Below are 27,255 nucleotides of genomic sequence, written 5' to 3'. Positions count from 1 at the left end.
ATTGTTCTTTGTCCCACCTGCAGCATCTTTATGACTCAGGGATCATCTTTCTAACCTTAGCCCTGGCATTTATTCAAATCACGGAGGTTCTCAGATTCCTACTCCTCCTTTTGCTTCTATCATAGCTAACATAGCTTGACTTCATCATCGCATTCCACACATTTTGTCAGGATGCACTTTTGGTTTACTGATGCGCTCCTGTTAGAAAATATCCTAACTTAGTGGCTCTATGTAATTTAACAATTTGTACTGAATTTGTATATTAAATGTTCTGTTTAAGGAGTTTAATGAGGGAAATTGGTTCTTCTGAAGACCAAGAGGTGGCAGTATTGTCTCGATAAAACTCGAATAAAAGCACACTATTTGTTTTAGAAAATTGGTGCTCTCATTACTCCACACCCTACCCCCAACCAATGAAGGCAATAGAAATAAAAAAATCTTTGAATTGAATTTACTTAAAATCTATTCATTACATATGAAAATCACTCACTGCTAACATAATTTAATGATGAAAAACCAGGTACAGACTTTCCCAAACAAGGAATAGAAATCATGAGATATTTTTTAAAAAAATACTAGTTGACAGTATTTTGATGTCAAATAGCAAATATTTTTCCTCCTGTTGGTATTCTACAATGCTAACTTGTAACCACTTATAAAAGCTGCAGGGCTAAGGGCATTAATAGCTATCCCAATTAAGTTGTAGAATATGAAATTGAGCTTGAAAATCAGAGTCACAGCAGGTTCTTCAAGGCACATATATGGAGGGAAGCATAGACTGTCTGCCCCTGAATATGTGTCTCTCTTATGTAGAAATTTAAAATATTCTGGATCTTTTTTATACATCTACTTTAATCAACTGCAGACAAATGCCTCTCCACCAGAGGGAGTAGATAAATGGCTTCCTGGGGGCACTAGATAAAATAGGAAGTCAGCATTTGGTTGAGGGAAAGACCAGAGAAATAAGTAAGTTGAGAAATTTGGTAGAGAGGAAATAATTAAAGAGGTGGGAAGGGTGGGTTATAGTTTCTCCTGAAAAAAAAAAAAAAAAACCACAGTAGAATTTAGAAGTCTAAATGACTACTATTTTCTTCATGTTACCAAGACTGTTCAAGGAAGGCTTGAGCGGGATTTTAAAGAAGGTAGAAAGAGAGAGCATGGTTTTCTTTTTCTTTCTTCTTTTTTGTTTTTGGAGATGGAGTTTTGCGATTGTTGCCCACGCTGGAGTACAATGGCCTGATCTCGGCTCACCACAACCTCTGCCTCCCAGGTTCAAGCAGGTCTTCTGCCTCAGTCTCTCAAGTAGCTGGGATTACAGGCATGCGCCACTGTGCCCAGCTAATTTTGTATTTTTAGTAGAGACGGGGTTTCTTCATGTTGGTCAGGCTGGTCTCAAACTCCTGACCTCAGGTGATCCACCTGCCTTGACCTTCCGAAGTGCTGGGATTACAGGCATAAGCCACCTTGCCCAGTTGAGAGCATGGTTTTCTTTGACTACTGTTGAGTCAGGAACAGAAGACCTAGACTGGGAATGGGCTGAACTCTGAGAGCTGTACAGAGATAGCCTGAGCCCAGGGAGGTTTTGTTTTCTAGAGCAGGGGGTCTGCAAGCCATGGCCCATTTGTCCATGGGCCAAGTGCAGCCTGTGTTTTCCACACACAGCCACCAACTTGAAATTTTTTTTTTTTTTTTTTTTTTTTTTTTGAGATGGAGTCTCGCTCTGTCGCCCAGACTGGAGTGCAGTGGTGCAATCTCAGTCACTGCAACCTCCACCTCCCAGATTCAAGTGATTCTCCTGTCTCAGCCTCCTGAGTAGCTGGAATTATAGGCACCTGCCACTTCGCCTAGCTAATTTTGTATTTTTAGTAGAGATGGGGTTTCTCCATGTTGACCAGGCTGGTTTCAAACTCCTGACCTCAGGTGATACACCTGCCTCGGACTCCCAACATGCTGGGATTACAGGTGTGAGCCACCGCACCTGGCCTTGAGAATGGTTTTCACATTGTTAAATGGTTAAAAAAAATCAAAAGAAGAAGAGTATTTCATGACATTAGAAAATCACAATAAAATTACATAAAATTCAAATTTCAGTGTTTATAAATAAAGCTTGCCTACTCCACAAGGCCTTTCTCTACTCATTTTGCTCTGCTCTGAGATCAGCATTTGGTCACCTTAGTACTTCTTGAATTGTTTCTTTGAGGCAGTCATTAGTGCCATCAGGGCAGCCACCTTGCTTTGTTCTTTCCCTCATAGGACATAGCATGCATTAAGTATTTCATAAATAATCAGATATTAAATGTATAATTCCTCTGTGGCTGAGTTTCAATTTTCCCTGAAGCAGATCTTGAGACAAGGGTTTGAGTACAAATAATTTGGGAGGTATCAGAAATATGACTGGGACCCAGACCATCATAAAGATTAAGTAAGCTGGGCACGGTGGCTCACACCTGTAATCCAAGCACTTTGGGAGGCCAAGGTGGGCAGATCATGAGGTCAGGAGTTCGAGACCAGCCTGGCCAATATGGTGAAATCCCCATCTCTACTAAAAATACAAAAATTAGCCGGATGTGGTGGCGTGCGCCTGTACTCCCAGCTACTTGAGAGGCTGAGACAGAAGAATTGCTTGAACCTGGGAGGTGAAAGTTGCAGTAAGCCAAGATCATGCCACTGCACTCCAGCCTGGGCTACAGGGCGAGACTCCATCTCAAAAAAAAAAAAAAAAAAAAAAAAGACTAAGTGAAGTTATTTGGGGATTTAAAAATTCTTATTTTCATGTGGAACAAGTAATAACTGTAAAATGTAAGCAGCTTTTGGTCATTTTGGTGTGCCACTTGATATAACCTTATACATATGTACATAATTAACCATCCAGACCTTGCTATGATTCCTTTTTTGTTTTTTTAGAGACAGGGTCTCATTCTTTTGCATAGACTGGAGTGCAGTGGCACTATCTCAGCTCACTGTAACCTCTGCCTCCCAAGTTGAAGTGGTTCTCCTGCCTCAGCCTCCCAAATAGCTGGGATTACAGGTGTGCACCACCATGCCTAGCTAATTTTTGTGTTTTTAGTAGAGATGGGGTTTCACCAGGTTGGCCAGGATGGTCTAGAACTCCTGATCTCAGGTGATCCACCTGCCTCAGCCTCCCAAAGTGCTAGGATCACAGGTGTGAGCCACTGTGCCTGGCCAGACCTGGGCATAATTCTATCATGGCTTTGCCCATTGTTGATGCTTTATAACCTAGCTAGGTTGATGGAAAATGAAATGTTAAAGGTTCCAATCTCTGAAGATTCATTCATTTATTCATCATTTAACAAATTTTTATTAAGTATCTTCAATATGATGTAAAGCACTGTGCTAGATGCTCAGTGATGTTAATCCTCAAAGAAATCACCACTGGCAATAATGGTGGACTGATATTAAATCAAGGATGCTACTTTCTTGAGTCCACTGTGTTTTCCTTACATCTCAACTATTCTATCATCTACCTGACTCAGCTGATTCCTGCTCCTTCTCTGTTGTCCTGGCAGCACTCTGTTTTACATCAAATAGGAGCTGTGTTCCCTGAAGGCTGTCATAGGACCAAAGCCATCCTGGAAAAGGACCCTCTCCAAGTCACATTTCACCTCCTCCCATAATAATTGCTTTAAAATTTGCACCTGTATCGTTTCCAGCTGGCTTTTAATCATGACAAAGAAGAAATGAACAGCTAGCATGAAAAGCAGCTTAAACTTTTAAAATATACTTTCCCATTTTATAAATTTTAAATGTTTCTATTCTCAGTTGCTCAGAGGAATGAGGTACATGGAGAATGTGGATCAGTAAAATTCAGAGATAATCACCGAATGTCATTTTAATGTATGCCAAAGCATGTAATAAATAACAGATTAAAAATTTCACTACTGTCTCTCCTTTCCATATGTTGTAAACAAAGAGAAGCTGTGAAACAGCTGAAAGGAGGTGCTATGGTCCAACATTTATATGTTGAAACTGAATCCTTGATGTGTTGGTACCAAGAGGCAAGACCTTTGGTTGGTAACTGGGTAATGAGGGTGGGGCCCCTGTGAATGGGACTAGTGCCCTTATAAAAGAGGCCTAAGGGAGCCTGTTTTCTCCCCTTCTCCTTCCACCATGTGAAGACACAGGGAGAAGGTGCTGTCTTTGAGGAATAGGCCCTCACTAGACACCACATCTGCTGGCACCTTGATCTTTGACTTCCCAGCCTCCAGAACTGTGAGTGATAAATTTTGAGACAGAGTCTTGCTCTGTTGCCCAGGCTGGAGTGTAGTGGTATGATCTCGGCTCACTGCAACCTCCACCTCCTGGGTTCAAGTGATTCTCCTGCCTAAGCCTTCCAAGTAGCTGGGATCATTATAGGTGCGTGCCACCACGTCCGGCTAATTTTTGAATTTTTTGGTGGAGGTGGGGTTTCACCATGTTGGCCAGGCTGGTCTCGAACTCCTGACCTCAGGTGATCTGCCCACATTGGCCCCCCAAAGTGCTAGGATTACAGGCATGAGCCACCGCACCTGGCCCCAGTCTAAAGTATTTTGTTATAGCAGCCTGAACAGATTAACATGGAAGGATAGCAAAAAGATAAATGAAGCAAAGGCCCTGAATAATCAATAACTAAACAAGGGGCTAAAATCCAGTTTCTATCATATTCTAATAGAGGTTTTCTGGGGGAAAAAAAAATACCTTGAGAGATGAACCTTTAGGAGTGAAACACTTGAATGGTTTCTTGTCGTCTGACAAGCCATCTTCTGGCATCTTCTGGCGTTTCTCAGCAGCTTCTGCTCTTCGCCTTTCAATTTCTTCCTTTAGCCTCCTCTTCTCTTCCTAAGAGAGAAAGAACAAATAACGAGGCATCAGTACCAGCTTCACAGCCAAAGGGAAGAGTGCTGTAGGAGAGAGAGCACAGTCAGGAGAAGCAGCAGACTCAGGCCGCAGGCTGGACACTCCCCTTCTAGGTGGTCACCAGAGGTTTAGCCTGAGAGCTGGAGTCGAGCTGCCTGTATTTGCATTCTGGTGGTGCTACTTTCCAACGGCCTGACCTTGGCCATGTTATTTATCTGCTCTGTGGCTCATTTCTTCATCTGTAAAACAGGGATAACAATAGTACTCATTTTATAGGGCTTTTGTGAGGACTCAGTGAGAAAGCACATGTAAAATGCTTAGACCAAGCTTGTCCAACCCACAGCCCAGGGGCCACATGATGCCCAGGATGGCTTTGAATGTGGCCCAATGAATTCGTAAACTTTCTTAAAACATTATGAGACATCTTTGTTTTTTGTTTTGTTTTGTTTTTTCAGCTCATCAGCAATCATTAGTATTAGTGTATTTTATGTGTCGCCCAAGGCAATTCTTCTTCTTCCAATGTGACCCAGGGAAGCCAAAAGAGCGGACACCCCTGGCTTAGACTAACACTCATTATGGTGATTTCCCATAGGGCGACACATAATCACCACTGTCCTGTGGGTCATTAACAATGACCTCACACTTCTGTATATGTAAAAGGAATATGAATATTCCTTCTACCTACATCCTAGGAGAGTTGTGTTGTGAAGACAAATAAATAACTTATGTGAAAAGCTATCTAAATCTGAAGTACTATATTTGCCAGATAGTATAAGAGGTGATTTTATGGTTGCTCCCCACTTCAGGTGAATATATAATTTTAGATGGTTTGACAAACCTGAAATACTGTAGACACTGCACCATAGTGGTGCAAACGTAAATGTTTACAGACTGTCTCATTAACCCCTCTGTGTCTTCATTCCTAGTCTAGAATACTCTGTCTTCTCTATCAGACAAACAATTCAGGGCTCTGATCAAGTTGCACAGCTTGATTTTCTAAGAGATTTATGTAGTCTTTGGTAGTTCTTAAACTGTGAGATCATTATCACTGCATGTTCTCAAGCAGCAACTAGATGTTCTTCTGTTAAAGGATGCCGTAGAAGGATCCTGTGTTTTGTAGTTTAGCCCAAATAATCTCCTAGGTCCAATCCAGTTCTAAGACTTCACGATTTCCCTTCAGCCTTTCCTGATACTCTCCTCCTCTGAATAATAATCATAATAACAATGATGGCAATAATGATATCTACCGATTTTTGAGTGCCTAGAATGTGCTAGGCACTGGGAGCACAATGATCTATTAAATTATTGGAAGAATCCTGCAAAGTAGGAAGGAAAAGACACAGAGTAGTCCAAATTTCCCAAGGCCCTAGCTTGTTAGTGGCAGAGTTAGAAGACTGGGTGTGTTCCGAGATTGCACCACTGCACTCCAGCCTGGGTGACAGAGCCAGACTCCATCTAAAAAAAAAAAAAAGAAGAAGAAAAAAAAAGAAACCTGGGTGTGTGTAACTCCAAAACTCTATCATCCTGATTACTTCCCAACCAAAGGTAATTGGCTCATTGAAAGTTGGAGTTACAAGAGACCTCAAAATAATGTATCCAAATTTTCCGTACAGTTCCAGAAAATTTTGCATAGGATCCATGTCAAAATGCCATTGAAAGTTTTTTTTTTTTCCTTTCATATTTTGAATGATGGAAGATCGCTATTTCAAAAGCTCTAGGCTCTGAGTTGGAAAAGCAGGGTCTCCATACTGATTCTACCATTTATTAGTCAACAATCTTCAAATAAGTCACTCAAACTATTTGATTCCTGGTTTCTTTGCCCATAAAATGAGAACAACATACCTCAGGATGAAAGGAAAGAATGCACTTTGTAACCTGTAGTACTGTAAGTTGTAGTTGGTTACACATTATTTCATATGCTGAGCCAAAATGTTCCTCCTTGTAACTTTATCTGCTGTTTTTAGCTCTGTCTTAAAAGATGAAACAAATTCATCTGTTTATAATGATGGGGTTCCTCCTGCATGTCAGGCACGGGTATGGGGTCCTGGGTACACAGTAATGAACAATGCAGATACTGTCCCTGCCTATTTACATGCTAATGTACTTACTTGCTCATTAAAATAAATAAATAAATAAATAAATAAATAAATAAAATCTTCTCTATAAAAACTCTCCAACTATTAGAAAAGAAGTATCTCATAACTTCATTCTGGTAACTAATTTGCAGACCTTTCATCCTTCTCAGCTTTCTAACTTTTCCCTTTTGAGAGGCAGTAAAGGGTAATGGGTTAACACAAGGGAGACCTCGGGAAAATTACAAAACCAAGAAACAAACAAACAACAAACTTCTCTGTGCCTCAGTTTTCTCATCTGTAAAATGGGGATAAGTACCCACGTCAGCGAGTTCTTAGAAGCAGTGGACAAATTAATATGTCTACAAGTTTTAGAACCGTAACTAGCACATGTTAAGTTTATTATTCTTAAAAAATATTTTTGAGAGCCCATGCTCAAAAGAGCAGCCGCATGGCACCAGGAAATTTTCTCGTGCAACGTTCTCGGGGGGCTAGCGCCCACCTTACCTCCTCTCTGAGTTTTCGATCCGCTTCCTCCTGCTTCCTCCTCTGCTCTTCCTCCTCCAGGACCTTCCTTCTCTCTTCCCTCTTTTTCTTGAGTTCCTCTAGCTCCAAAGCCGCCTCCTGCTGCTTCTGTTTGAGCTTCTCAAACTCTTCGCTCTCGGTCTCCCCGCGACGACGACGAAGCTCCTCCAGCCTTTTGCCGGCTTCCACCTGGGGGGCGCCTTCAGCCTCCTTGGTGTCCACGCTGGCCCTCCCTCCAGGGCGGCTGTGGTTTGGGGGCAATGGAAAGGGGTTTACATGCTTTTGCCTGTAGTCTCCCTGGAGGAACGGGAGGTCGGTCTGCGGCTTTTGCATCCCAGACCAAATCCCCACTGCCCAAGGGGTAGGCTGGGGAAGGGATCTGCCTGGAATCACAGAGTCTGAATGGGAGCCTCTGCTCTGCCACTTGCGCTTCGTTTCCTCAGCTGTAAAATGGGACAAATATGCACCGCAAAATGGGATTGTAAAGTTGTGCAGCTGCTATGGAAACAGTATGGAGGTTCCTCAAAAAATCAACAAGAGAACTACCACGTGATCCAGCAATCCCACTTCTGATACACATCTAGAAGAATGGAAAGCAGGGTCTTGAAGAGATATTTGTATACCCGTGTTCACAGCAGCACTATTTACAAGGACCAAGAGACTGACGCAACCCAAGTGTCCATCATGGCAGGAGTGGATAAATAAAAGGTGGGCCAGCCGTTCCATGGAATATTATTCAGACTTAAAAAGGAAGGAGATCGAGGCCGGGCGCGGTGGCTCAAGCCTGTAATCCCAGCACTTTGGGAGGCCGAGACGGGCGGATCACGAGGTCGGGAGATCGAGACCATCCTGTCTAACACGGTGAAACCCCGTCTCTACTAAAAATACAAAAAACTAGCCGGGCGTAGTAGTGGGCGCCTGTAGTCCCAGCTACTCGGGAGGCTGAGGCAGGAGAATGGCGGGAACCCGGGAGGCGGAGCTTGCAGTGAGCCGAGATCGCGCCACCGCACTCCAGCCTGGGTGACTGAGCAAGACTCCGTCTCAAAAAATAAAATAAAATAAATAAATAAATAAATAAAAAGGAAGGAGATCTTGTTACCTGTTATGACGTGGATAAATCTTGAAGATATTATGCTAAGTGAAATAAGCCAGTCACAGAAATCATACAAATACTGTGTGAGTCCACGTATATGAGGGATCTAAAGTAGTCAAATTCATAGAGACAGAAATAGAACTGTAGTTACCAGAGGCAGAGCGTGGGTGGTGGTAGGAAATAGAGTTGTTGTTTAATGGGTGTCGTCTTTCAGTCTTGCAAGATGAAAAGAGTTTTGGAGATCTGTATGCCTGACACTACTTAACTGTACATTTAAAAATGCTTAAGATGGTAAATTTTAGGTTATGTTTGTTTTTACCACAGTTTTAAAAAAAGATACATGCTACAACATGGAAAAATGGGGCAAATACTATTTATTCTATTTACCTCTGCGAGTTGCATGGGATTATGTATTATATCAATATGATAGATATCATACTGATTATGATTTATATATCATCTACAGTATAAATATTAGTTGTTATTAGAAAGGAAGGCATGTAGTGCAAAACGTTACTTGTGAATGAGTTCAAAAGTCTCCTCGTGGCCTTACTAGTCCTTTCCCATAAGTTACTGGTTAACTTGGGTCTGCCTGGAGTAATGGATCAGGAGGGAAGACACAAAGGTTCAGGCACTGCAAATGGGAAAAAGTGGCTGAATTAAGCAGAGGCACTGAAGTAAATCCATCTATCCACAACTTTGTCTTGAGCTTGACTCTAGCAGCTGATCTCTGGCAGATGAAATTACCCATTGCCTCTTGATTAAGAGCTAAACACAGTGATTTATGTCTATTCTTACAGAGCTGCTCCAGGAAAGTCCTTCGTGACTGCATTAACCTACGGCTGCAATTTGTCTATTTTCTATGCTCTCTGACCCCAACACAACTGGAATACTCCTTATACAGACTTAAAATTATGAAATTAGCTTGGTATGACATGGTTATTACTTACATGTCATTCTTTATGCTTTCTAAACCCTTTTCATATCCACTACTTCATTTAACAGTCACAATAACTGGGAAGATGTCAGGTTAGGTTTATTATCCCCATCTTACAAACAAGGAAATCACAGGTAAGAGAGAGAATAATATACTCAAACTTTTGGGAGCTAGAAAGCAGTTGAGCCATGATCAGATTCTAATGCTTATCTCTTAGTTGTACTCTTCTTGTCACTATAATTATACCTGAAATTAAATATGTTTTGTTATGAAACAATGAATAAACTGAAATAGAACATGTTAGCCTATCTCTCCACCTCTCACCTCAAACCTTGAAGATAGAGTCTCAGAGAAACCTTTCCAAACTCTGTCTCTAGAGTTTCTACAGTCTAGGTCTAGCTACCTTCCGTGCCTGAGCAGAAGCAATGCTTCATCAGATAGAACAGCTTATAAAACAGAAGGAAAATGGGTACGTTTTTATATTAATAAGAATTAAAATTGAAATTATGTTGAATTTTATTTTGTGATTAAGGAGGATACACAGGGACTGCATTGCAGAACTGGGAACATGTTAAGACTTAAGACAGAATGCTATCCCAAGAGTCCTTATGGTAAAATTTTATTTCAGAACCGGTATTTTTAGTATTTTACACATCTATAAAAGGATGGAGACACATCATTAGCACCTACTGTGACCCTGAGTTTCTTTAATAAATTTGTTATATGATACAGTTAGAACACTGATAATTTTAAAACATGCTGATACTCAAAGTAGGACTTCAGTGGAATACAGCATTTTCACTAACACGGAATTCACCTAAGTTGGATTTGCCTGGGGCTTCACTAAGCAGAATTTAGTGGCTTAATTTAGGCTTAAAGGCCCTTGTTATAAGTAGTCTTTAAGAGGCAGAGATACAGCTTTGCCATTTAAATACTTATTAGCAAGTAGTAAGGTCATTCTTAACTAGATGTGAACGTAGATATCCTATTCCTGACATTTTTGTCTAAGAAACGAAAGAATTACCACACCCTAATATCACGTACTACATTTAAAGAATGGCACAGTATTTCTAGCTGTGGAACAAGAGAAAGAATAAAACAAGAAATGGTCTCAAGAAATACACTGTGCAATATTGATTTTATAATATATATGTATATTATATATCATGCTTTTTAAACACTGAAGTAGTTCTGAATATACTGTGTCCTCCAGAATAATAATTTTCAAGCTGCAGACCGGAAAGTCAATTTAGTAGTTTGTAATCAACATTTAAAAAAAAAGAAACAGAAAATATCGGAGTGCACTGCATAGAGCAAAAGAAACTACCGTTTCTTGACACACTTGTTTCAGTTATGAAAACATATACAGGCGTGTACTGGGTCATTATGTAAAATTTATTTCTTACTAAGGGCTTAGTTTAAAAAATTTAGAACTAACTTTGGGAGGCCGAGACGGGCGGATCGCGAGGTCAGGAGATCAAGACCATCCTGGCTAACCTGGTGAAACCCCGTCTCTACTAAAAAAAATGCAAAAAACTAGGCGGGCGTGGTGGCGGGCGCCTGTAGTCCCAGCTACTCGGGAGGCTGAGGCAGGAGAAAGGCATAAACCTGGGAGGCGGAGCTTGCAGTGAGCTGAGATCCGGCCACTGCACTCCAGCCTGGGCGACAGAGCGAGACTCCGTCTCAAAAAAAAAAAAAAAAAAAAAATTTAGAACTATTGGCCTAGGCTCTTGTCGGTTACAAGTAACTTTTATTTTGAACTCAAACAAGGTTAAAGGGTCCCTCAAAACCTTGTCATCAAAGGCTCTTTCAGGCTCCTCTAGGTTCACAGGCCTGTGACTTCTCTCTCAGTCAATTTAGGGTCTTTCCTTTCAAAAATGAGTTTGCTCTCTCTTTGTGTTCATCATATTACTGTACAGGAACTGAACCGGCAAAACACATGCCTATGGAAACATCTATGGATTCCACTAGGTGTCGCTCAGTCTTCATTTTGGACAATCAATATGTCCGTCATTAAGGACTGGCTGAATAAGTAATAATACATCCATCCAGTGGAATCTAGTATCATTAATTACAGGCTTATATTTATTGGCATAGAAAGCAAGCTATGATACATTCTTATGCACAGTGCAAGAATCAATGTAAAATTGTAAGTATACTCACACACATGTATATACTACGTATAAATAAACACAGGTATGCGTTTATCTTGAATAGTATACACATAGATAAATATCTGGAAAAAGTGTTACTGGTGGTTATCTTTGGGTGGTGGTGAGTGCTTATTTTTATTCTTCTATTTTCTGAGCGTTTTTATAATGAGTACTTTTTTTTCTATAATCGGGAAAAAATCTTTTAATTCCCACCTTCAAAAATAAAAAATCAAAAAACCCTTCATTTTGCACTTTCTATAAAACCCTTGGTAATAATTTGCATCACTATATCCTGCTCATTGAATTGAGATTTTTATGTCATGTTTTAGAGAAAACAAGTGAGTTACAAGAAAACGCAAATATCAAAGGGAACAGTAATTAAATCAAACATAAGCAGCTATGCTCAAAATAAGAGCAAAAGTTTTGTTCACACCACCTCTGCCTATGCGCACGACCTCAGCATTAGGGTGCCACTTAAGGTGGAAATCTCTTCCATAAAGTTCTTTCTCCTGCGCCGTCCTTGGCTTCTTTAGGTGTAAGTCAAGATGAGTATTAGGCCTTTGACCATTAAGAACACAGCTTGTTTTCAGTTAAGCTGGTACGTACCAAACTTATCTAAATAGAGGCTGATACTCTCTTCCTCTCTTCTCATTTTATATGTATATGGAGCAAAACTGTACTTCTCTGCTTCAGTCAGCATGAACTTCTAATTGAAACTAAAACTCACATATGTTGGTGGCTAAATAAAAATAAATAATATGGTAGCAGCTTGTTCCTAGGTATTTTTTTTTCCTGTCCAAAATAGAAAAATTAAGGCCAGAGTCACATGTAAGGGTTCTTAGCACTTAACTTGTCACCATCCCTTGTGACTATTCCTTCCTTCAAATTACCCAGCTTTTTGGATTTCTACACAATAGGCATGTTAATTATTAACTTGAGCTTTGACTGAAGCTTGTTGGCAAGTATGCTCATTGTTAAACAGTACTGACAGATTTTTTTTCAATGTTATTTCTCTTAACAAAAAACTTACACCTTAAAAGAACCTTATGCTTACAATATGTATTTTAAACTATTAATTAAAAAATTATAATATTAGGTAATATTCATTGAATACTTTTCATGAACCTAACACTATTCTAGGGCATTAAAACATTAAACTACAGGCACTTCAGCAAGTTTTAGACTCAACTTACCAACCTGAATCAACTTGCTTTGTAGATTTTCTATGGATGTTCAATAAACTTAATTTTCACATCTATTCTCTTGGCAATCCCAAGTAATATCTATAGATTCTACCTTTCTTACACCTTCATTATTTTATTTAGATCTTTTACGTACACCTTTTCTTCTGTGTGCTTTAGGTTCTCCTTTGGATAAACATGGGTAGGTTTCTGCTCAAATTTATGTATAGAAAAATTGTTTTGGGGCAACTGTATTTATCCACCTTAGCCTCTTGGATGAGATTGAAATGTCCATCACTAGTAGCTCCGCCTGCTTTTGAATATTACAAAGGCTTTGGTGTGAGGAGCATGTCAAATTTCTCCCTCATACCTGCCTGATGACTTTCTTATTTGAAGTGTTCAGAAAAACAGGGTCTCTAGGCAAGGCTGCAGCCAAGGAACAAGCCCAGGGAAATCCACATTGCAGGAACCCAAGACTCTTCTCCAGCACATCTGGCACAGCAACCAGTGACGTAACAGAGGTTGGAATTCGGCCCCAGTGGTTGGAGGGAGTGTTTTGTGGGGAAGGAGCACAGGAATCACGTAGCCAGCCCGGTGTCTGCACCTCAAGTTCTTCTACAAAACTGGCAGAGAGCTCTCAGGATTCGACTGTATTTAGAAATGAGGATTTACCTGAATATACTGGTCTCATCTGTCTGATAATCAGTTGCCCAGATTTTCAATTTGATGGGGTAGGGGGTTATGTTGAGGGGAAAGCTCAAGCTATACAAGAGAGTTTTTCCAAACTGTATAAAATAGAGCAGTCTGTCCATACCCTCTCACTCCCTCTTAGAGACTTCCAATGCAAATGAGCATGAAGGGCCTTCAAAGTCATGTGGTAAAGAAATCTGATGAATTTAGCTTAATTCAATGTTTCCCAAGTATTTCACCACAAAACAATCTTAGTCTTACGCAGTATTTATTTACAACCTTTAGAAAACGCATTCTTGAAAATGGTACTGAGAAAGGTCTCTTAGGAAGGTGGTCAGACCATATAGAGATTCATTGAATGATATGAATCCCAGTCATAATGTTTTCTAATATACTCATCTCACAAAAGGTCAGTGAACAAAAACATGGATGCCAAGCATGATCTGCCTTTCAAAATAATAGGAAAAGCAGACTAAGCCCTGTCTGAGCGGTGACTGCTGGTCTTCTGTTAGTGATACGAGAACTGGACCTGCTGACTGAGTATCTCTAAGACAATGGCTAATGACCTCACAACAAAAGCATGCTGCCTGTTTAGCACGTTTCTGTCTGGAAGCACAGGATGGGAAGACTGACATTTTAAAATTTTTTTGCATGTGAACACAGTTACTATTAACTAGTTGCTACTTCTTACCTGAAAGTATTCTCAGTATGTTTAAGTTTGTGGGTCATGAATTCTCCATTCTGCGACTTAACTTCTGTAAATCCCTTCTTTCGATCCATGAAGCTCTTAACTTCTTCTTTGGGTTCTTTGTCCTTTTTAATCTTTTCATCTTTGATCTAACCAACAGTACATATCAGGAAGAAACAGAAGAAGAAAAATCTTATTAGGTCTTGGTTGGTGTCATCAAATAAGACCCAAAATTGTTAGGAAGGCAGAAAACTCAGAAAGAAACCACTCAGATGTGGTAGAGTTGGAATCAGGTGAAATTCTTAAGAGAATGAGCTATGGTCCTTTAGCCTGTGAACAAACACCTTTACCACAATTTTAAGAAGGTAAGATCATCCCTGATCTCACTGGGGTTTTTATTTTCAAGAGCAGTGGTAGTACTATTGTTTGGAAACCATGACGTTGTGGGAACTTCATGTAAAAGTAAGTGTTTGCAGTTCCCACTGGGAAGAGCAATTATTAGGGTGGCTTTGAGGGAAGAATGACCACGTTGCTTAGACAGGTTTCTTCCTGGATGGAGAGACAATCTGTGAGAAAGACACAAATGTGAAAGGAAGAAAAGGAAACCTTCCAGTTTAGCTAGATCTGCCAGGCCAGTTCTGGCAAAGACCAGTATGTTAATCAACTGAGTAAATTATGTCCCAAGGACAGGACACTTACTAACCCTATCTTTAGCAGGAGGATCCAAAGATATGTGGGGTCTGTGAGAACATGTCTGTAGTCATCTAAACCATTAAAGTTAGAATGGAATAGGAAAAATTCCAGGGTTTACCTTGATTTCCATTGTCAATAAAAATTTAGTTCTCTGGAAGTAGTTTTGTGGTTGTGGTGGGAGACATAGGAAGATGATATATGGAGGGCAGGTGTTAGCTTTCATATTTTGTGGATTTTGTGTTTCTTACAGTAAATGAGACAGATTATTTAAAAGTAAAATGAATTTACATAGCTTTTTTGGGGGAAGGGGTAAAGGAATTCAAATTACTTCACTTATATCATCTCATCCATTCTTAACAGATGCGTGTGAAAACAGGTGAGGTGCATTCACAATGGTTCTTTTCAAGACAGTTACAAAGCACGAGCATTCTAAAGAAACCCACAGAGGAAGGGTAGGCCGTAAGAACTCAGGATGTTAGGTGCTAGGAGGTTCTATCCTGACCTGATCACTCACCTCTTCTCACCTATTCTTCAGATACCCTGTGAAGATTTACTTCTAAAGTGCTTTTTTTTTTTTTTTTTTTTTTTTTGTTAGAGACAGAGTCTTGCTTTGTTGCCCAGGCTGGAGTGCAGTGGTGTGATCTCAGCTCGTTGCAACCTCCGCCTCCCGGGTTCAAGGGATTCTCCCGCGTCACATCATGAGTAGCTGGGATTACAGGCATGCAACACCACACCCAGCTAATTTTTGTACTTTTTAGTAGAGAACGGGTTTCACCATGTTGGCCAGGCTGATCTCAAACTCCTGACCTCAAGTGATCGATCCGCCTCAGCCTCCCAAAGTGCTGGGATTACAGGTGTGAGCCACCGCACTTGGCCTAAAGTGCATGTTTTACAAAGCAGAGCACTGTTTTTTGCTCTTTATTGATACGTTTTAAGTCATTTGTTGTCTTTGGGTATTATCTGATTAATTACTAGGGATTCACTACTATGCTGTCCTAGTTAGTTAAGACTTCAATCTTTCACCATGGGGTATATACCTAGGATGTCCCTCGGACACGCTGAAAATGGGGGCTGTACTTTGCCATTCTCTCCAAGAGCTTTGTCTGTAAATCAAGAAACCTGACTTTTGGCTCCAGTGCTGACAACAAAGTAGTTGTGTTACTTAGACAAATCACCTGACTGCTCTGGGATGCTGGTACCACAAACGTGAAAAAATGTGGTTGCACCAGAGGATTCCTTCTGAATTTTTCATCCTGTCATTTCCCTCTTGGCTCCTCATGGGTCATGAGAGGCTACAGAAAAAAGGAACAAGCTCATAGCTTGAATGACAGCTTCACTGTGGCTCCCTGATGGCTGTCCTTCCCCAAGAATACATCAGTATTCATTGGACAGGAAGGAGGAAACAAAATATATTCTCATTTTGGCCTACCATTGTTAGACTTAGCCCCAAAATCCAGACACTGGAGTTTATGTTCTGGTTAAGAATTATCTGTGGCTCCAAATGTGAGGGAAACCCATTTTAGGGATAACCATGAAACAAATTCTGAGTAGGAGCTCACGGTCTGTGGAGCACTATGCATGGAGACATTCCCTTTTAACTCGTTTCTCCTATGTTGCAGTCAGAAAAATTTCCATTCTCCCCAAATGTATTATATCTGATTTACTGGTCCCAAAAGTGTTTAAAGTAGATTTGTAAGATGATATATGTCTAACAGAAAAAAAATTCCCCTGTTTTTCAAGCTCTGCCTTTATTGGCAAAGGCTACAGTGGATGGCAGGCTTATATTCTTTATGGAAAACCTTAGAAACATTGTCAATGTAATAATGATGATTTGAGTTCAACTGAAAATTATTTTCTCTTTCTGGGAAATGAATAAATAAAGTAATTTCATAGAGCCTTTACATTTTTTTTAGATGTTATGGCAGATTTAACCAAACTCATGGGATTCTGAGCCCTCTGGGAAAGGCATTAGATCTTATAGGTCAGAATGTTACCATGGAGAACATCTGTGCTGAAGGATTAATAGGTAGCCGCGTATCCTAAAAGAGTTTGTGTGCTTCATACACAGATAACATTAGCATACTCAAAAGAAAGGCTCTGGCCAAATGTGATCATTTGGGTTTTGGAAATCTAGATACTTGGGATATCCAGTGGAATAACACATGGGGATGAGGTGGGGGATGGGAATTCAAGTGACAGGCCCCTGTGCCAGAGAGACACTCAGAAAGTCAAGTGAGCAAGGACTGAGATGTGTCTCGAGCATATTTTGCATTATTTGGTTCCAGAATAGCAACAAGAGCTGGGTGTAGCTACTGTTTCCTCAGGCTGGGTGTAACGTGCTTTTGCTAGCTTCAGAAGCCCCAAATCCTTTCCTGGGTTCAATTTCTATAACATGGACGTCTTCTAGACTCCTCACTACTGAAAGTTTGGTTCACGGACAACATGGACCTCATGGAATCAGATTCTGCATTTAAGTGATTTAAATGCAGGTGATTTAAATGCACACCAATATTTGGGAAGGGTTAATCCGCAGGACACAAACATCACTTTCAATACCTCAGGAGCCGCTCTGCTAGAAACTGTTTTCCTGTTAGAAGCCAGAAAAGAAATAAAATAGCTCCTGCATGAAGAACTAAAAAGAGACTTTTTATAATTGGAGAAGAGAGAAAAAAAGCTAAATTAAGTTTCAATGTTGGTGATCGTCTGCAACTCATTGCCACAGTTAAACTGCAGTGGAGAAAGACGGGTTTTATTTTGTGTGTTTTTTAAGACATTGGAGTGATTTCTGGAAATGTTTTCTCTAAGAAGGCTCACGTGATGTTTGTGTTTACTTGTGGTTGCCCTATCCTATGCTGCATAAATCCTTGAAAGGAAAGGTTTTAGTTAGTTGCTTTCTTTTTTTTTTTTTTGAACAAAAAGGAAAAAAAAAATAGGAAGAGGTTGTTTAAAATGGCTGAATCATGTAAACATGATTTAAAGCTGTCTACATAAAGGAACAACACAACTAGCTGGAAAGGGGAAAACCGAGTCTTTCGACCAGCAGGTTATGTACACAATGTTAAAAAAGGAACATAGATTGGATTTGTTTTCTTTCTTTTTCTTTTTTTTTAACCAGTTTGAGTAGCTTATCTGGCCTTGTGTCAAAAACAGGCCAAATGTTTTGGAACTGGCTGGAATGTGCTGAGGGGCAACTGGGGAAAAGGGCAGGGCTCAGTCATTCCTGGGAGTATCTGATTGACACCAAGGATGCTGTTGAACTGGGGCCTTATCTGAAAAGAGACAAAAGGATCATCCGAGTGGCAACTGATGGGCCCTTCTAGTTCTCAGACACTCTACATAGGTACAGAAAGCTTTGGTCAGTAAAAACAAATCCCATTTTAGTGAACTGAATGAAATTTTAAATACAGACTCCAGTGTTTTCTACAGCCTCCCTTCCCCCACGTGTTTAATTACTGAGTCATCATTTCATGCCCACTTCTTTCTTCTATAAAGACATTCACCAAGAAACACTACAAGAACCCATGTGGGACATATTTCTGAGTTTAGTTCTGAGGTAATTTTCATTTTTCTTTTTTGTAAATGAATTTGTAGGCATTTGGTCACTAAATGAAAAGTGTTTCCCAACATGTTCAGTGAATGATTTCCTTGACTGCCTCATGAGAGCTAAATGCAGTTTTCCTATTATTGGCATTTACACTTTCTCCTTCCTTTATATGGCCTGTGCTCATATTCAATTTTCAATTCCAAACCACCGCAACTTCTGTTAGAAACAGAGGAACATACATCTTAACAGAAATGTAATATGTAATGTGAACTGGGGGTTTTCATTTTTCACGTGAAATTGACAAAACATATTTAAGAAAATAATCCACCCCCTATTTAATCTGGTCACCTGTTTTCTAAATATGGATTTCTGTTTAAGATTTTTAGCTTTCTTAATAGATGCCATGATAGGCACAGAAATGTAGCAACAGTCCATGTGGGTTGGAGCTTGTTGGCCACAAATCACCTCACCAGTCTCTTGGTGAAGAACTTCGGGTCTTCCTACTTCTAATAATTTAGTTTCACCACATTCTAGTAAATATTGTGAACTTATTCGATATAGTCACAATTTTTAAGATTATTTGGGGCAAACACAGCACCAGAGTTGAAATGCAATCAGGTGTTCTGATGTGGTGTTCTGACTACTGTCAAATCCCGTGCCATTCTATCTGTAGAGCTCCTTGTTCACTTACCTACAGTCAAACACCCTGGCACCTGCTCCTGTGTGTGCCTCAGAAATGCAATGCAGAACATTTGGCCAAACTTTTCTTTTTGAAAACCAAATATCATCTTCAGTTCATCAAATTTTCTACTGAGATGTGTATGGGTGTTTTTCCTTTGAAAAGTTAAAGCATTAATCAAGGCCAGTTGGAAATATTTCATGATTGAAATGAAAGTAGAATGGCTCAAGGAAAAAAAATTAGCATTCAGAAGACTAGAAAGCAGGATAAATTGATTCCAGCAGTGTTTTTCAAGTCTTTTTGATGGTGTCCCACAGAAAAAAAGACAATTTACATGACAATGCAATACTTACTACCTACAGTGCCCTATGATGCTTTCTATCCATTTCATTTTTTAAAAAATGCTGACTGATACATTTAATTAATTTTGAGACACTCTAAGCTGATCTTACTATTTAATGGATTGTGAGTCATGGCTTGAAATACACTGGATATGGGGTTACAATTTTGAGATCATCAGACCTGAGATATCTTGGAACACTGACTGCTTTTTCTGTTGCTTTACGATCATTACTTCTCAATCATATTTACCTCCTCTTTTTTGAAGGTAGGCTTGTCTTCTTGGAGCTTTTCTCTTTTAGCTTGCACTTTAGCTCCCTTCTCTTCTCCCTTTTTATTTTCAAGAATGGTAAGGTCATACAAGTAAAAGAAGCCCTTTCTAGTTTACAAGAGTGACAGGGTGCTCAGATCGCTTTGCACGTGCTGCATGGGATGGCTTCTCTTCTGCCGTCTCAGCGCTCACAGCACAGTGGTTCTAAACAGCAAGGTGGGCTATTTTCTTCCCACCCCAACATCTTCTCGTGTGCCTGCCATTGCGCTTACTGAAATCTAGCATGATGTGGCACTCCTCGTGTGTTTACAAACCTCGTGTGTGGTTTGGTGCACTTTGCTCATGATCTCAATTGTAGCTTTGTTCATGAGCCTCTTATACAGAAGCAGGACTTAAAGACACCTTCAGTGCAATGCAGGCTTAGTGACAGAGAATTTGCTCTGGAAAGGTGAATGTGAAAGCATCTCCTTTTTTCTTTTTTTAGGGTTGGTGGTGGTGTGGTGGTGGTGGTGATTAGGTACAGTGCTTTTAATGCAGCCTTGCAGACAGAAAAAAATCTTTCTCAAAGCTTACAAACATTTCCCCCCTACTATTTCCACCCTTCCTCAGGCCACAAGAATTTGTGTCACCCAGATAATAAAGAAGCATGTATGCTCTTAATTACCAGTCAGTTATACATTGATACTACCCTAAATTAATGGCTTTCTGCAAGTCTACATTAAGCTGAGGTCTACATGTTGGCAAATCAGGGTTTTGATTTTTTTTTAAGGAAAGGTTCCAACCAGTTCCTTTCCCCTCTTTATTACCAGTTAATTTCCAGGTATTTGTTTTTGCCTTCTTTTTTTCTTTCTTTCTTTCTTTTTTTTTTTTTGTTTTTGTTGTTGAGATGGAGTCTCGCCCTGTTGCCCAGGCTGGGGTGCAGTGGCACAATCTTGGCTCACTGCAACCTCTGCCTCCCGGTTTCAAGTGATTCTCCTGCCTCAGCCTCCTGAGTAGCTGGGATTACAGGCACATGCCACCACACCCAGCTAATTTTGTATTTTTAGTAGAGACAGGGTTGCACCATGTTGGCCAAGATGGTCTTGATCTCCTGACCTCATGATCCGCCCTCCTCGGCCTCCCAAAGTGCTGGGATTACAGGCGTGAGCCACCGCGCCCAGCCTGTTTTTGCCTTCTTAAGATGAAATGTCTGACCATTATTATTCATGTCTATTTCCCACCCCAGCTCTTATCATTTTTTTAATTCAACATCAAACCCATGAGTGAGGTAAGGAGTTAAGGGCCTCTTGCCTCATGCAGACCTATGGATAGAGGAAAGATAATTAAAAGAATGAGTTTAGATGCAGGTGCAGAATCAGAAGCCAACACACCACCACCACATTTATCATCTTTGGATTAATTCGGTTTTTTTGGTATTCATAACAATCAAGCACAGAGCAATCAATTTCTCTCTGTCTTTTGGACAGCCAAATTTACTGGCTGTCCCAGTAAAGTTGGTTGATTGAATATTCAGCCATCAATCAATTGCCGCATGCTTGTGTATTGCTATGGCTTGAAAAAATGAACAGCTTGCCAAATGATCAAGCATGTGAGCTATATGCATGTGGCCTCAGTCCCAAATCAGATGTGCATTACATTTCTCACAAGTCACAGGCATCACACATTTGGTGCAAAATGTTTACTGTACCTGTTTCTTTAGGACAGCTGTCTGAAGTTTATCTTCTTGCGCTTTCTTTTCATTTACCCATTTCCCTTCTATTTTCTGTTCTACCTTTTCCCCTTTTATCTTTGTCTCTTGCATGGCACGTTTTTTCTCTTCTAGCTGCTTGTTACGTTTCTGCTCTTCTATCTTAGCCTTCTCTTCCTCCTCTGCCCTGGCCCTTTGCCTCTCCTCTGCTGCCCTTTTCTCTTCCTCCTTTATCCTCTGCCTCTCCTCTGCTGCTCTTTTCTCTTCCTCTTTTATCCTCTGCCTCTCCTCTGCTGCCCTTTTCTCTTCCTCCTTTATCCTCTGCCTCTCTTCTGCTGCCCTTTTCTCTTCCTCCTTTATCCTCTGCCTCTCCTCTGCTGCCCTTTTCTCTTCCTCCCTAATCCTTTCCCTCTCCTCTGCCTCTCTCCTTTCTCTTTCTTGGGCAGCTGCTTTTTCTTCTGCTTCAATTCTTGCTCGTTCATCTGCTATCTTTTTATCTTGCTCGGCTTTAATTCTTTCTCTTTCTTCTGCTTCCAACCTTACCCTCTCTGCCTCAGCTCTTTCCTTGTCTTCCTCTTCCATCTTTTCATGATGGGGAATCTCATCTGAACCTTGTTCCCTCTCCTCCTCTTGTTTAGGCTCTTCGGAACTGATTTGCCCATTTTTTAATGACATTACCACTGTTTCCTCCTGGCTTTCAGTTGTTTTCTCTTCCACCATCACCTCTACCTGATTTTCTCCAATGCTCCCTCGCTTTGGCTTCTCTTCTTCCTCCTCCTCCTTTTCCTTGTCTTCTTTCTTGTTTTCTTCAGCATCCCTCCAATCATTCTTCTGGTAGGACTTGGTGACTGTTTCTGTTTCCTCTATCTCGTATCTTTCTTGGCGACTTTCACGTTTTTCTTCCTTCTCGGCAGTTTCGTTTTCTGCTGTGTCATTTTGCATTCTTTTGCTTGGGAGCGACAGACTTGCATCTGTTACTGTTGGGTCGAACTCCTTCTGCCGCTCCAGAGCCTCTTGAAGGCGTTTTTGGCGTCTTTCCTCTCGCCGAGCCAGGCGCTCCAGGAACGCGGCCTCATCATCCCCTTCCACTTGAGTGTTTGTGGTGGTTGTCTTGGCCTCCTCGTCAGGCACACTGTACAACAGAAAGAACAACACCAAAGACAGCTTGCTCATTCATCAGTCAGCAGCATTCATACAGCCTGTGCCACCCAGGACTACAGCAGATGCCAGTAGTGCCAAGCCTGCCCATGTCCCCAGTACGTTACCATTTTAGTACATGCCTGCCTGGCTTTCAGCTGACAGCATGTGCAAGCCTTTCTCTGGCACTGGAGTCTACTCCCCATGCCAGAAGTGCTTTAGGTATTAATGTCCCCTGGGAGCAGTTTTCAAACAAAAATTGATGAGCCTTAAGTGTTTAGATACCTCAGCACCCCTCACTTTTTGAGTTGGAAAACTCCAAGGTGTGTGTTCCACACTGGACCTCAGAGTTTCCCCGTGGAGTGAAGCTCCAGATACCCAGTGGTGATGTGCTTGGTCATGCAACCTTTATTTGGTGGCCTTCCCTTTTCTGTCTCACCTTCCCACACCCCCACCAGCGTTTCTAGCATCACCTTACAAATAAATGACTTGTAGTCAAATCTTTGTTTCTGGACTTGCTACTTGGGGAATTCAAACTTAAGGATCAAACTGAAATAATAAGTGAATTCCTTCGATGTCATGTAGTATTCTCACATGTCACCAAGTCATCTAGAATTCCTGATCTGGATTGAAGGCTCCCAAGGTACTTTGAGAGGAAGAAACTGTACATTACAGTGTTGAGATTCCACACTCATGCCAATGACCCCAGTGGAAGAGACATCTAAGTGTCCCTTACAATTCCTGCTCCTCCTTCCATAGTCGGGGGGAGTGATCACCACTCAAGGATTAAATTTGCACCATCTCCTTTCTTTGCGCCTAGGCGGGGCCAGGTGACCAATAACTGCCAATGAAATGTAAACAAAGTACCCAACCAAGGCAATGAACAAACAGAGGTGCACTCCCTGTCTTCTCTATCTCTGTCTGTTGGTAGATCAGTAAGCGCCAAGCCCTAGGGATTGAAAACCACAAGAGAAAAGAAGACAGGTGGCTGGTTCCACCAACTAGACAGAAATATGCATAATGGTAAGTGTTACTGCACTAAACTTACAATTTGGAGGTACTAATCTTTATCGCAGCCAGCATTACCCTAACTAATGTATACACAATCTACCTTCTTTGTCAAGACTTCCATGAATAAAGGGTTTCTTGTCCATCTTTTCTACAGTGGAAAAAGGGCAGTTAAATTTGACATTTATTTTTAAAAGGAAAAAAAATCTCCAAAAGTTAAACTGCTGTCCATCACCTCCCTCACTATTGCAGGATGCGGGACACTGTCCAAGCCAGGGTGTTGGTTTCTACTTGCAGGAAACAACCAGTCATGTGACACCAGAACTGGGACCAGAGTTGGAAGAATTTGTCTTTCAATGTTTAGAAACTCCATCAAATTTCATAGTTCAGACCAAACTTGGCCCTTTCGAAGTTCAAATTCACTTAATTTTGGAAAAACACATTTCATATTTAACAACGAAAACTAGCATAGTAAAAACTAGCTTTAAAACTTTCTTGGCCTTTACTTTTGCTTCAGGATACTGCATCCATGAAATTAGACATATAAGGATTAAATGTCCCTACAAATGTAAAAAATTTATAATTGAAGGGGAAGTCTATAGAGAGGGCATTTGGATCAATTGAATTCTAATAATTTTAAAAAGGCACCAAAATTCCAAAGTGCTAGCCAGATTAAAGTACTCTTATGCTAAGAAACCAACAAACTGTATTGAACATTTCTTTGCCTATATATAAATCATGACCACAATCACCAGTAGATATCAAATGCCAGTTAGAGTGGTTTAGCCCCAAGAAGACTTATTCTTCTTGTGGCTAACTAATATGTCAGAGATAAATCACACGTTCTCAAACCTCAATATGATTTTCTAAAAAAAAAGCATTTGAATTCGATCAATAGCATGAAATAATGAATAATAGCCAAATATGAGAAGGGAAGCACAAGGAAAAGCAAGACTTTAAAAGCAAGAAAACTACAGACCAGCAGTAACTTTTTAAGCTCCTGTTGACCACTCATTAATAACAAGATTCAGGAAAGGCATCAAAATGCCATTTTTAAAACTCTTTCTATTATTTCTCTCTCAGCTTGAAAACAGAAAAGGCAGTGAATAACTATGTTGCCCTCCCGTGTTAAGAATCTGGTAACAGTGAAAATTTATTGAGTGCTTACTATGTGTATGACACTCTGCATTTTACATGCATTATTACATAGTTTAAGTTTAGCAGCATTTTTAGGAGAAAAGTATTAATTTTTATTTCCATTTAACTGAAGAAATACAATTAGCGAAAGGTCAAATTGGGAGTCAAAGTCAGTTAGTGAACCCCAGAAATTATACCTATTTCCCCTTTGCTATACCTACTCCCCAATTAGAAGCTACTTACTGAGGGAAAGGGTAACCAATATCTGTGCTACCGGCCAACATTTTCAAGACTGCTTTCAGAAACCTTCTAATACAGCCTCCCAAACTTAGGTTAAGGAAGCCGGGACCCATTCCCTTTAGAATTTTCTAAATAGATTGAATTAAACAAAGTAAAACAAACTAAAACCAAAACCACATGTGAGATCTTATATAGTGTAATCATTATAATCAGTCCATGGTTTTAAATTAAAATTATTTTCTCCATTTTCCTCCTCAAATATCCTCATCTTTTTTAGACCTTGGGGCATATAAATGACAATATAAATGGCACATACTAACCATTAGCATAATGAACCATAAGACCTTATTTCTGCTGCAAAAGCCCTCTTTGAAGAAGTTGAACCTATTAGGCATTCTCAACTTCCCTGATTTCTACCAGGGCCCGAGTGAGAAAATAACGTAATAGCAAACTCATTAAGTGTGTTTGAATAACCACATTAAATTAAGCAGAATTCTGTATCTTGTTGAATATTATAATGATCAGAGACTATTGATTCAGGCTGTGTACTGGAAAAGAGAAGACATCTGCAATTCATGCCCACTTTAAAAATTCATGTGTTACCTATTAATGGTAGGCACAGAGAACTCTACTATACTAACATATCTTCAGTTCAAAATGGATAGCAATACCCTACAGAATAAATGTAAATACTTTTTCTTATTTAAAGAAATAACCCACCAGAAAACCGTATAGATTCCTTAAAGAACTAAAAGTAGAACTAACATTTGATCCAGCAGTCCCACTACTAGGTATCTACCCAGGGGAAAAGAAGTCATTATATGCAAAATATACTCGCACATGCATGTTTATAGAAGCACAATTTGCAATTGCAAAAATATGGAAGCAGCTTAAATGCCCATCAACCAATGAGTGGGTAAAGAAAATGTGTTGTATATATATACATACATATATATATGTGTATATATATCTCTCTCATATATATACGTCAGGTCAAATTGGGAGTCAAAGTCAGTCAGTGAACCCCAGAAATTATACCTATTTCCCCTTTGCTATACCTACTCCCCAGTTAGAAGCTACTTACCATACACACACACACACACACACACACACACACACACACACACACCATGGAATACTATTCAGCCATAGAAAGGAACACAATAATGGAATTCACGGCAACCTGGATGGAGTTGGAGACCATTATTTTAAGTGAAGTAACTCAGGAATGGAAAACCAAATATCATATGTTCTCACTTATAAGTGGGAGCTAAGCTATGAGGATGCAAAGGACGCTGGGGACTCAGGGAGAAATGTAGGAGGGGTGTGAGGAATAAAATACTACACATCGGGTATGGTGTACACTGCTCGGGTGATGACTGCACTAAAATATCAGAAATCACCATTAAAGAACTTATCCATGTAACCAAAACCCCACCTGTTCCCCAAAAACTATTGAAATTTTAAAAAAGAATTAAACAGAAAAAATATATACATATATATATATATATATAAAAGATATAGCACACCATAGTTATTAATTAAACAAATGCTAGATTGTAAAATGAAATAAAAGCCTTCAAGTGGGGTATGTTTATGAGATGGGAACGGGGTGGAGAGAAATAGAATATCGTGTCCTAATGTCTAAATCAGATTGCCTATCTAATCAGATTAGTTGCCTAAAATGACTGCAAAATAATTCAACAAGTTAGATTGAAAAAGCGTTGAGTTGAGCCGGGAAAGGAATGCTTTGCTTGACAAATTCCATTCAAAAGACAGGCTAACACGTAAGTTAGAAATTCCCCGTCCCAAAGAGGAGAGTACCTGTTCTGGGCATTCACCTCCACCTGGTCGGTCACCTGTCCCAAGGATTCTTCCTCCTGCTTCTGCCGCAGCCGTTCCTGTCGGGCTCGGCGGCGCCGTTCCCGGGCTGCCTCCTCTTCATCATCATCATTCCTCTGGTAGGCGATTCTGCAACATTACAAAGACAACCTCTTGAGCATGCCACTTGCCAAATGTCTTCACCAACTTCTTGGCAGGAACAGCCCTGAGCCCTTTTCTGAACTTAACTGCTTAATGAACCACATACGTCTAAAAGGATGGTTCAGTTCCTTAAGTTTAGAGACCTAGTCAACTAGCTTTCAAACTTTTAACTATGTGAAGTGCATTAATCCAATAGCTACAGAAGATAATTTACAATTACCAAATAACAACTTAAACTAAAACATTCTGCACAAAAACAAGTTCCTTTGGAAACTGCGGGTTAGCCTTTTTTTTTTTTTTTTTTTTTGAGACGGAGTCTGGCACTGTCACCCGGGCTGGAGTGC

At 40.2% G+C, this 27,255-nt stretch overlaps 1 protein-coding gene and 2 long non-coding RNA genes across 52 annotated transcripts in view; 2 read left to right on the top strand and 1 right to left on the bottom strand.

The window, feature by feature from the left end:
* The window catches only part of CALD1 (caldesmon 1), a 271,434-nt gene that overhangs the window by 17,429 nt on the left and 226,750 nt on the right, over window positions 1-27,255 (bottom strand). For 21 of the 50 annotated variants that reach the window (XR_013415614.1, XR_013415615.1, XM_077997402.1 and 18 more), the window contains 5 exons: window positions 26,753-26,899; window positions 22,136-22,538; window positions 14,197-14,342; window positions 7,434-7,695; window positions 4,696-4,836 (listed from right to left, as the gene is read on the bottom strand). Coding sequence is in view for 42 of the 50 variants with exons in the window: in XM_077997402.1 (XP_077853528.1) it covers window positions 4,696-4,836; window positions 7,434-7,695; window positions 14,197-14,342; window positions 22,136-22,538; window positions 26,753-26,899 (1,099 nt within the window). In the remaining 8 variants the exon portion in view is untranslated. Of the gene's footprint in view, window positions 1-4,695; window positions 4,837-7,433; window positions 7,696-14,196; window positions 14,343-19,700; window positions 19,779-21,406; window positions 22,539-26,752; window positions 26,900-27,255 lie in introns of all 50 variants that reach the window. The other 29 variants (XR_013415610.1, XR_013415611.1, XM_077997390.1 and 26 more) reach the window with 6 other exon arrangements.
* LOC106997680 (uncharacterized) overlaps window positions 1-27,255 on the top strand; it is a 103,688-nt gene that overhangs the window by 27,823 nt on the left and 48,610 nt on the right. The gene's annotated exons all lie outside the window — the stretch shown is intronic.
* On the top strand, window positions 1,162-12,350 carry LOC144339973 (uncharacterized). The gene is made up of 2 exons (XR_013415623.1): window positions 1,162-1,722; window positions 11,333-12,350. It is a non-coding gene; the product is annotated as an uncharacterized LOC144339973 (long non-coding RNA).

Source organism: Macaca mulatta, chromosome 3, assembly GCF_049350105.2.
Source record: "Macaca mulatta isolate MMU2019108-1 chromosome 3, T2T-MMU8v2.0, whole genome shotgun sequence".
NCBI lineage: Eukaryota > Metazoa > Chordata > Mammalia > Primates > Cercopithecidae > Macaca > Macaca mulatta.
Note: the sequence above shows the minus strand (reverse complement) of the source record. Positions and strands in the feature narration are given on the sequence as shown.